General features: G+C 48.0%; 1 protein-coding gene across 1 annotated transcript; it reads left to right on the forward strand.

The window, feature by feature from the left end:
* Positions 1 to 3449: 3449 nt before the first annotated feature.
* Positions 3450 to 10203, forward strand: LOC103765890 (ly6/PLAUR domain-containing protein 2). The gene is made up of 3 exons (XM_008932856.3): positions 3450 to 3501; positions 8873 to 8992; positions 9992 to 10203. Exons 1-3 carry the CDS (start codon positions 3450 to 3452, stop codon positions 10201 to 10203), a joined length of 384 nt encoding a protein of 127 aa, XP_008931104.1.
* Positions 10204 to 10773: the final 570 nt, after the last annotated feature.

Consider the following 10773-nt stretch of genomic DNA (forward strand, 5'->3'; position numbering starts at 1 on the left):
ATTTACTCCTCTTATAGGAATGTTTTTGAATTTAAGCTTTCTGTAGGTGTGCGAGAAGACCTTAGCACTGGGATTGACACCGTCCTGTCAGCATTCCTCCCTTAAATCCAATCATACTTTTTTGCTCCTGCATCCCTCCACCCTGGAAGAAATCTGGGATTCATAGGAGATATACAAGAACTTATCAGAGTAATGAGAATGCAAAGTTTAAAATAGTGAAGTCAAGAAGGCTCTCAAACCCAACCAGCCCCTGAAACTCTGCTTTGGAGGTGGATGGGTAATTTTAGGATTTCCTAGTGGGATCTCAGCCTGGTAATGGGGCAGCATGAGCAGATCTATTGGGAGGTTTTGGGATTTGGAAGCTCTTTCCAGTGTGGATGCAACTGCTCCCATCAGATGCCTCCACCCAGAGACTATCTCAGCTGGTGAGGTAGGACAGGAAAGGGCTTTGGCACAGGTTTCTCAGGCTGGAAGTAAACATTTGGCTGAACTTCTCCTTTTATTTATGACACAAACTCCTCTGAAATGCAGAGGGTTCTTGTATTAATTTACCTTTGAACACAGACACTAAAAATACCTATTTTTTTCCCAACCATCCCGTGGGTCATTGAGGCAGATTTATGCAGCTTCATAATTCTTTTCTCTGTGGTTAATGGGAACCCCCCCAACACAGTGGTTATGGTTTCCCATAAAATAATAAAAGGAATTCAATAAAACCCTCGTTGGATGTTCCCATTAGTTCTTCTTGTTCCTCTGGGGACTTGCCAGCCCTGCAAGGCAGCTGCCACACAAAAGAGGAGACATTTCAGGCCTTCAAGACTCAGATAAGATCAACTGAAACCATAAACAAGCCAGGTATGTTGACACCCCCCAAAAAAACAACCCTCCAAACCCAAGGAGGGAGCAGCATTTAAGAGCAGGGTGTTGGCACATGTTCTTCCCTCCAAGATTTGACAAGGCAGTGGAGATCACATTTCAGATGTGCATGTGAAACCAGTCATTTGGCACATTGTTGGAGGCCTCTTAATACCAAAAACCACACCCCAGCCGTATTAAATTGTTTTCTTTTCTTCCCCCCTTCAAGAACAAGGCGAACACAATCAGCAAATTTCTCTCTTCTTAATAGGATTATAACATTCCCCTGCTGAACAGGAGGAATGGCAAAGCCAGGATATACCAAAAAAGTCTTTCCCTGGGTGATTTTGGGGCTGGAAATAACTGCTTAACTTTCATAATCGACATAATTACTGTATTACAGAGGCAACCGTGAAAACAATCTGTCTGGATTCCTGAGGATTTAAGTCATCCAGGAGTGCTGCTTGTAAAAGAAACAGGGTTTGTAAGATGATGAGACCACATTTAGTTGAGATATTGGGGAAAAATCCTTCCCTGTGAGGGTGGGGAGGCCCTGGCACAGGGGATAGGGATAGAAAGGATGAGGGAGGATCTTGGAATCATAGAATAGAATCACAGGATGGTTTGGGTTAGAAGGGATCTTAAAGATCTTCCAGTTTCAATGCCCATCATGGGCAGGGACATCTCCCACTATCCCAGCTTGCTCCAATCTGGCATTGAAGCCTTCCAGGGATGTGGCAACCACAGCTTCTCTGGAACATCAAGGATGGTGGGGTCATTCCTTATGGTGACAAACTCCCAAATCCTCCAAAAAACCGGGAAAGACCCCAAAATACTTCACACTTGGTTGTTTTCTGTGGTGGCCTGATGAAATTTTCTTTACTTCAGGTAAACCAGAGCGTGTTAATAAACAGAGCTCTAAACAAAGACAGAATGGTAGGATAAGAGAGGATGAGAGGGGTAGAGTTAGATGGAATTTTGGGAAGAAATTGTTCCCTATGAGGGTGGAGAGGCCCTGGCACAGGTTGTCCAGAGAAGCTGTGGCTGCCCCATCCCTGCAAATGTCCAAGGTCAGGTTGGAGCAATCTAGGACAGTGGAAGGTGTCCCTGCCCATGGTAGAGGGTGGGAACTGGATGATCTTTAAGGTCCTTTCCAACCCAAACCATTCTATAATTCACTGGAGCTTCAGATTTGGAGAGAAAATGATTGGGTTGTTCGTTCAATATTCCCAGAAAATCTTGGAATGTTTTAAGACAGAGCGAGACAAAACGGCCACAAGTTGCACCAGGGGAGGTTTAGATTGGATATTAGGGAAAAGGTCTTCATGGAAAGGGCTGTCAAGCACTGGACTGGGCTGCCCAGGGAAGTGGTGGAGTCGCATCCCTGAAAGAGTTCAAAAAACCTGTGGATGTGGCCCCTGAGGACACGGATTAGTGGTGCTGGGTTTGTGGTTGGACTTGGGGATCATAAAGGTCTCTTCCAGCCTTAATGATTCTACATTGTAAGAGTTCAAGTGAATAACCCCGAATAAAGTCCCTCTGATGGTGTGATACAACAAAAGTGGTGGGAATATCTCCTGAAGTGTCTTTATTTCACCTTTCCCTCCTTTGTCATTAAAAGTGTGTGTTGAGAGAGCACCTGGAACAGCCAGGAAAGGCTCTTCTTGACCAGTTGTGGCAATCCCACATTCCAAATTGTTCATCACACTTTCCAGGAGGATTTACAAACATGCCACTGGCCTGAGGCACAGGACAAACCTGCAGGCGCCTGAGGCAGCAGGAATGGGGATGGGAAAGGTGTTTGGGAAGCAAAGGAGTCAGGAGTTGCAAGCACACGTGGAGAGGGTTGGCCCAGAGCAGAGGAGCTTCTCCCTGCACCATCCTCCTTGAACCCTTGGGACACTGAACCTGAGACATTCCCTTGGCCCAAATTTATGGCCTGGTCCTGTTGTCTTCCCAGTGCTCCATGTTTTTTCCTGTGAGTAAAGGGATTTCAAGCCAGTTTTCCACTTTAAGGCCAGGTTGGATGGGGCTTGCAGCAACCTGGTCTAGTGGAAGATGTCCCTGTTTGTGGGAGGGGATTGGAATGGTCTTTAAGGTCCCTTCCAACTCAAACTATGATTCTCTTAGGGATAAACTCTGTCCCCAACTGAAGGTCCAAACACAGAGGAGCAAAGTCCTTGAGGTTCCAAGCCTTGAAGTTCACAGCCACTAATGCTTTTTCCCCCAGGATTTCTGGAAACCACCCAGACCTTCCTAAAAAGGAAGGAGAACTATCACCAGGCTTCAAGGCAAGACAGGGCCACCGGGATTATTTAACACCCCTGGGCTTCCCCGTCACGAGGCACCCACCTTAAACAATCCCAGCCATTGTCCAAAGCCTGAACCCTAATTTTCTTCTCCAAGGAACATGAAAAGAGGTGACGGTGGAGGCAGGAGGTGGGGCCTGATTTGCAGCTCCTTCAATTCATTTATAGCTCAATGGGACTCGTTTTTCCAGTAGATTTGGAGCTGGGGACACGATCAGTGCATGGGAAACCCCCAGGAAGTTTGACATCAAAGCCAGTTGAAGAGCAGTGACAACCCGGGCAACAATGAAGGTGTTTCTGTCTCTTCTGTTGGCTGCCTTCATTTGCACAGAATTTGGTAAGTTCCTACTCTGATTTACCCAAATCCCACCAGGATATTCAGCAGGATGGGGTAGGATGTGTCCAGTACCCCCTGAAATTCAGGCCTCCTGCTTGGAGCAGTTTTCAGCCCAAAAGAAAAAAAATCTATCTTTGGAATATTTCCAGCCTGTCAGACGGTGTCACTGGGATTGTTGGTTCAGGCTCTTTAGGAAGTGTTACAAGGCAGGGTGTGATTATGCCATGTCATCTCTTTAATGCAAATTCCAGCTCTCACTTTTTTACAGGTCCTTGCTCACTATCACTCCTTTTTATTTATTTTTTTAATGTTATTTTTAACTTTGAGGATCTTTTTTTTCTTAATAATTAACCCTGAAAGTTGCCAGCCAGTTTAATGCAGTGTGGGTGGAATTTCTCTAAAAATATGTTCCCTGTGGGATTTATCAAGTTTTAGCCACCAAAAGTAGGAAAGAGGGGCTGGGACAAAGCTGGTGGCCCATGTGCTGCAGGGTTGATGTTTGTTATAGGCTGGTTTGGGTTTGAAGGGACCTTAAAGATCATGGAATTTCAAACTCTGCCATGGGCAGAGACACCTTCCACTAGCCCAGCTTGCTCCAACCTGGCTTTGAACACTTCCAGGGATGGGGCAGCCACATCTTCTCTGGGCAACCTGTGCCAGGGCCTCCCCACTCTCACAGGGAACAATTTCTTCCCAAAAATTCCATCTAACTCGACCCCTCTCATCCTCTCTTGTCCTATCATTGTGTCTTTGTTTAGAGCTCTGTTTATTAATACACTGAAGTAAAGAAAATTCCATCAGGCCACCACAGAAAACAACCAAGTGTGAAGTATTTTGGGGTCTTTCCCGGTTTTTTGGAGGATTTGGGAGTTTGTCACCATAAGGAGTGACCCCACCATCCTAGATTTCCCAGAGAAGCTGTGGCTGCCCCATTCCTGGAAGGGTTCAAGGCCAGGTTGGAACAACCTGGGATAGTGGGAGATGTCCTTGCCCATGATGGGAGTTGGAACTGGAAGATCTTTAAGATCCCTTCCAACCCAAACCATCCTGTGATTCTATTCTATGATTCCATGATCCTCCCTCATCCTTTCTATCCCTTTTATTCTACCTGCCTACTCACTGGAGGGGATAGACTTGGAGCAGGAGGTGTGTGGACAACAGCAGCCTGATATTTGGGATGATCTATCTGGGATGTGGAGGTGGGGAACAAGCCCCATGAATCCAGGCATGCCATGAAAAACTTCCCTCTCTGTTTCCATCAGTGGGATTCAGTTGTTTCTCCTTCATCACCAGCTCCATGAAGCCAAGTGTGGAATGACATTTAGGACACTGGTGTTTTAATCCCCTAGAAAGCAGGGAATCCCCTCATCCTGGGAAGATCTACCTGAGAAGTGATGCCATAACCTTTAAGGGTGGAAGGGGGCTGCCCAGAGGGAAGGACATCCTGGAATAGATTCCCCATCCCTTGTTTCCACCACCACAATGACTTCTTGCTCCTTCTGCTGATCCCAAAATCTCCTTTGGTGTTCTCCTGGATGACCAAGGAAAGTCCTGTGCAAGAGCTGGGACTATTAATTGGGATATTCCCAACCCCAGGCTGTTTAGGGTGTGATTTTATTCATGTCTGGATGGGACGTGGAGCTCCATCAGGATTTTCTTTCAATTTCTATTTATTAATTTACTTTTAATTTTCTACTTCATTTTCCTTCCTAAATCCTCGGACCTGCAAGGGGCAGATTCAGCAGGGGAGGAACAGGTGCTTTGTTTGGTTTTCTTTTCAGAGAGCAACACAAATGCTGTGGTTTGGATTTGCAAAATCTCCTGAAACCTGAGACCGGTGACGATTCTTCCTCCCCAAAGATGTGTTTGACAACTGTCAGACTCAGAATTAAAGCAAACAAAACATTATAAAGTTTGCTTTGAATAAAAGCAAGAAAATTCCCGGGTCTGTTTAGAAAAGGGCTTTTTTTTTTTTTTTCTAGCTTATTAGTTGATCTCTATTTTCACAAGGTGACTTTCTGACATCCTGTTGTGGGTGTGCCGGGATGAGCTGAATCCTTGCTCTTTTTCCAGTGGGATTTACAGGAATTTCAGCAGGAATGTCACACAGATAAGGTGACAACTGCCTTCCAGACCAAAGAGGGGCTGCTGGGCTGTACCAAGTAGGTTGCTGTGAGTTTAAGACAAATTCAGGTTTCTCCAAGGGGGTGGAAAAGAGGATCTGGAGTAGAGGACCTACATCAAGTGTTTGGTTCCTCAGGAAAACCTGCAGAATACCCTGAAAATCTTATCCTGAAATATCTTTCTTGTTGATGGGAAACACCAGACACTATTTTGGCTTGACACCTTAAGCTTGGAGTGCTCTGTGTCGCAACAATTTGGGCTCTTCAGTGTTTTTGTCTAAAATTTCTCCATCTCAGAAGAATTTGGACAAGGAAAGACTTGGGCTGTGGTTATTTTGTGTGTCTGGGAGCTGAGAGGAACCTGCAGCTGGAAAGGGCCTTTGCAGCTCAACAGGGAGCTGATGAGGCACATCCATAAACCGGTGAGGAACAAGGCAGGGTCAGATTTGGAGTCCTGAGTACCAAATTTTGTTTTTATGGCCTCCGTGTGGAGCAGAAGATGTCCCCATAGAATCCATCAAGGTGGTTGTTTTCATGTTTAATTCTTGCCTGTGAGGGTGGTGAGGCCCTGGCACAAGCTGTCCGGAGAATTTGTGGCTACCTCATCCCTGGAAGTGTCCAAGGACATGTTGAAGCAACGTGAAGAATGAAGACCATCTCATTCCAACCCCTTGCCATGGGCAGGACACCTTCCACTAGCCCAGGTTGCTCCAAGCCCTGTCCAACCTGGCCTTAAAGTGAAAAGCTGATTTGAAATCTCTTACTCGCTGGAAAAAAGCATGGAGCACTGGGAAGACAACAGGACCAGGCCATAAATTTGGGCCAAGGGAATGTCTCAGGTTCATTATCCTCAGGGTTCAAGGAGGATGGTGCAGGGAGAAGCTCCTCTGCTCTGGGCCAACCCTCTCCACGTGTGCTTGCAACTCCTGACTCCTTTGCTTCCCAAACACCTTTCCCATCCCCATTCCTGCTGCCTCAGGTGCCTGCAGGTTTGTCCTGTGCCTCAGGCCAGTGTCATGTTTGTAAATCCTCCTGGAAGGTGTGATGAACAAGTTGGAATGTGGGATTGCCACAACTGGTCAAGAAGAGCCTTTCCTGGCTATTCCAGGAGCCCTCCCAATATGCACTTTTAGTGAGAAAGGAGGGACATGCCATGGGCAGGGAGACCTTCCGCTAGACTAAGTTGCTTCAAGGCCCATCCAACCTGGAGTACCTTCAGGGATGTGGAGTCCACAACCTCTTAGGATAACCTGTTCCAAGATTCTCATGGACAAGCTGTTGAGGTATGGGCTGGGTGAGCAGACGGGGGATTGGCTTGAAAACTAAATGTCCAGGCTCGGAGATCAGTGACCCAAAGTCTACTTAAAGACCAGTAACTGGAGATCAGAGATCAAAACTGACTCCAGCCTCATCCAACATCCTCATCAATGATCTGGATGAAGGGGCAGAGCACCCTCAGCAAGTCTGTGGGTGACACAAACCTGGGAGGAGTGGCTGATACCTGGGGGGGGTCATGATCCCATCCAGAGGGACCTTGACAGGTTGGAGAAATGGGTGAAGGGAACCTCATGACATCCTGGGTTGCATTAAAAGAAGTATCAGTCGAGGTGGATGATCCTTCCCTTCTGCTCAACACCTGGAGCCCCATGCCCTGTTCTGCACTCCCCTCAGGAAAAATCACATGGACACACTGGAGGGAGTCCAAGGAAGGGCCACGAGGAAAACCAGGGATGGCTCAACCTGGAGAAGAGAAGCCTCAAAGGGAGAATCTCAGAAATGTCTATAAATCCCTGGAGGGAGGGGACAAAGAGACTCTTCCCAGTGTCAGGACTGCAGGCAACAGCCACAAACTGGGACGCAGGAGGTTCCCTCGGAATGCCAGGAAACACTTTTGAACCAGGAGGGGGACTGAGAGCTGGCACAGGTTGCCTGGGGAGGTTGGGGAATCTCCATCCTTGGAGAAATTAGAACTCAGTCTGGACACATTCCCGGACAAGGGGTTTTAGGTGGTCCTACTTGAGCAGGGGGATTGGAGCAGATGAGCTCCAGAGGACTCTTCCAAGCTCCCCCGTGATTCTGGGAGTTTGGGAGTCTCTGGTGCCTTCCTGATGTTCCAGCAGTGCAAAGCCAAGGAGAGAAGGAGCTGCAGAGACCGGAGCTGAGGTCGATCAGCCAAAGGTCTTTCCTGGTTCATGGGGTCTTCTGGGTGTGGGGCTTTGTCTTGCTTGACTCTGGGGTCACAAGGGCTCCACTCCCACCTCTGAAGCATAAATTATAAATCACACCCAATTAATTAATTAATTAATTAACCCCTCTACTCCTGTTATCCCTCTTCCCGTCACCGCAAGGCCCAAGGTTCCTGTGGAGCCTCCAGACATCCCGAGGGTCCTGTATTGATCTGGAGGGTCCCAGATTGATCCAGTGGATCCCAATTGATCCAGGGGATGCCGTGTTAATCCAGGGGGTCCTGATTGACCTGAGGGGTTGCAGATTGATCCGGGGGGGTCTGGATTCATCCAGGGGATCTCATATTGGTCCAGGGGGTCCTATATTGATCTGGAGGATCCTACATTGATCCCGGAGGTCCCAGATTGATCTGGGGGTTCTGATTGACCTGAGGGGTTGCAGATTGATCCAGGGGGCTCTGGATTCATCCAGGGGATCCCGTATTGATCCAGGGGGTCCTATATTGATCTAGAGGATCCTGCATTGATCCTGGAGGTCCCAGAGTGATCTGGGGGTCCTGGGTTAATCCAGGGGATCCCATATTGATCTGTGGGGTCTGGATCCCAGAATGGATCCAGGGGGTCCTGTATTGATCAAGGGTTCCCAGATTGATCTGGGCATCCTGATTGATCTGGGGGGGCCCAGATTGATCCAAGGGACCTGGATTGATCCAGTGGATCTCAGACTGATCTGGGGGGGGGCATATTGATCCAGGTGTCCCAGATTGATCTGGATGTCTTGGGTTGATCCAGGGGATTCTGCATTGATCCAGGGGTCCTGGATTGATTGTGGGGGTTCTGATTGATCTGGGGGGTCTCAGATTGATCCAAAAGATCCCAATTGATCCGGGGAGCTTCAACCACCAGCCCACTGTATTTCCCATTCCCATTGGCACAGATGCATTTTACCCTTCCATTTCCGTTCTCAGCGTGAGGATTTGGGAACATCCCTCCCCAGGGAGGGGCACAGACCAGCTCTGGTGTTCCACACTGAGCCCAAGCTCGTGTTTTCTCTCCTCCCAGCTCTCACCTTGCAGTGCTACACGTGCAAGAGCGAGACCCCCGTGGAGAAGTGTGTGACCATCGAGAACTGCTCGGAGACCGAACACATGTGCAAGACCACCATGTATTCCCTGGAGGAGGGTAAGGACAACGACCCCTTTATCCCTACTTTCCACATGAATCCTGAAGGAGGGTAAGGACAACGGCTTCTTCATCCACACTTTTAACAAGAATCAGTGTTTCTATGGTGAAGCTGCTGGTGTGGAGAGCAGGTCCTTTTTTTTACTTAAATGTGGGAAAGAGCTCCTGTGGGGCAGAGTCTCTTGCTGCTGCTGCTGAAAGCAGTGTTTGTGTGAGTAAATATTTAAGGTTCTCAAGCTCCCAGTTAATGCTGAGCATGGTTAGAAATAAGAGTTTAATTTTTTCCACGGTCGTGCAGCAATAGGACAACAGGGAATGGCTTTAAAGTTAAAGAGGGCAAGTTTAGGTTGGATATTAGGGAGAAATCCTTTCCTGTGAGGGTGGGGAGGCCCTGGCACAGGTTGCCCAGAGAAGCTGTGGCTGCCCCATCCCTGGAAATGTCCAAGGCTGGGTTGGACAGGGCTTGGAGCAACCTGAGATAGTGGAAGGTGTCCCTGCCCATGGCAGGGGGGTGGAACTGGAGGATCTTTAAGTTCCTTCCCAACCCAAACCGCTCTGTAGTTTTATGACACCAACTTCTGGTCACCTGAAGGTGAAAGAGGAATGCCCTGAAGTTCTTTGTAGCTCTCACAGAGGCTTTGCCAGCCTGACTGGTGACCCTGAAGGTTCTGGAGATGGAGGTTCTCCCTTTGGAAGGTCCTGCTGACGAGTCCCTGGTCACGCTTGGAGAGGTAGGAGATGGTGAGGAGAGTCCAAGGAGAGGCAGAAAAAGTGGCTAATGCACTTTTTTCAGGGTAATGCTCATCTAGGCAGGACAAAGAGCTCAGTGGTCACTCAGGGGGAGCTGCTTCCCATATTCCTGGTAGGAATCACATTGTGTTTGAACCAAAACTAAGACTTTGGTAGGGAAGGTGAGAAGAAGCATTTCACTCGGGACAAGGAGAGCTCTCCTTCATTTCCCCCAGCCCTAAACATGCCTTCTGTCTCCCTTTGTGTCAGTTTATCCCTTCACTGGAGTCTCCACTGTCACCAAGATGTGCTCCTCCGTGTGTGTCCCGTCGGACGTGGACGGGATCGGGATGACCCGCCCTGTGTCCTGCTGCTACTCCGACCTGTGCAACGCGGATGGTGCCACAAGCCTGAGGATCAGCCTGGTGCCAGTGGGGCTGCTGGCAACTTCCCTGTGTGTCTTCTTCTGGACTAGACCCTGAGGAGCTGATGGGAAGTGCTTTCACTCTGGAGAACCCAACGAAGAAGAGGAGAAACCCCCCACCAGCCCAGCTTTCCCTTCGGATGCTTCATGAACAACCTCCAATTCCAACCTTTGAAAATCCATTCTTTTTTTTTTTATTATTATTATTATCCACCCCTTTCCCACGATTAACAGAGGAGCAAAAACTCAGGAAGTCCCAACACAGTTTTTTAATTTTAATTTTTCAACTGCTCCCACAAAACCAGCTGTGGAGTTTCATTGCTCTGCTGGGCTGGTTGGTTTGGAACTGAAAAATTCCGCTGTGTGAAGTATATTTAAGGCAAAAAAAAATATTATAAGAGCCTTTCCTGGCTCCTTAGAGCAGGTCTTTTCCACCCCAAAGTTTTGGGCTGACTCTTTGTTCTCTCTAGGTCTTCTTTGTACCCAAGAAATTAAGGAGACCCTTCTCTGTGTCCAAAATATGAGGCAGGAGATTCAACTTCCCAGGCCAATGATCTGATCCAGGGAGGCCGAAATCTCTCGTTTTCTGTACCCCTTTGAGCAGAATAAAAAGAATGTTGTGTTGAAA

This window comes from Manacus vitellinus, unplaced genomic scaffold, assembly GCF_001715985.3.
Source record: "Manacus vitellinus isolate BGI_N305 unplaced genomic scaffold, ASM171598v3 scaffold_1_pilon, whole genome shotgun sequence".
NCBI lineage: Eukaryota > Metazoa > Chordata > Aves > Passeriformes > Pipridae > Manacus > Manacus vitellinus.

Bases quoted from the DNA above. Each gene is read 5' to 3' on its own strand.
- LOC103765890 (XM_008932856.3), top strand. From the start codon at position 3,450: ATGAAGGTGTTTCTGTCTCTTCTGTTGGCTGCCTTCATTTGCACAGAA. The intron at 3,502-8,872 runs GTAAGTTCCTAC...CTCTCCTCCCAG, and splicing joins CTTCATTTGCACAGAATTTG to CTCTCACCTTGCAGTGCTAC. The intron at 8,993-9,991 runs GTAAGGACAACG...CCTTTGTGTCAG, and splicing joins CATGTATTCCCTGGAGGAGG to TTTATCCCTTCACTGGAGTC.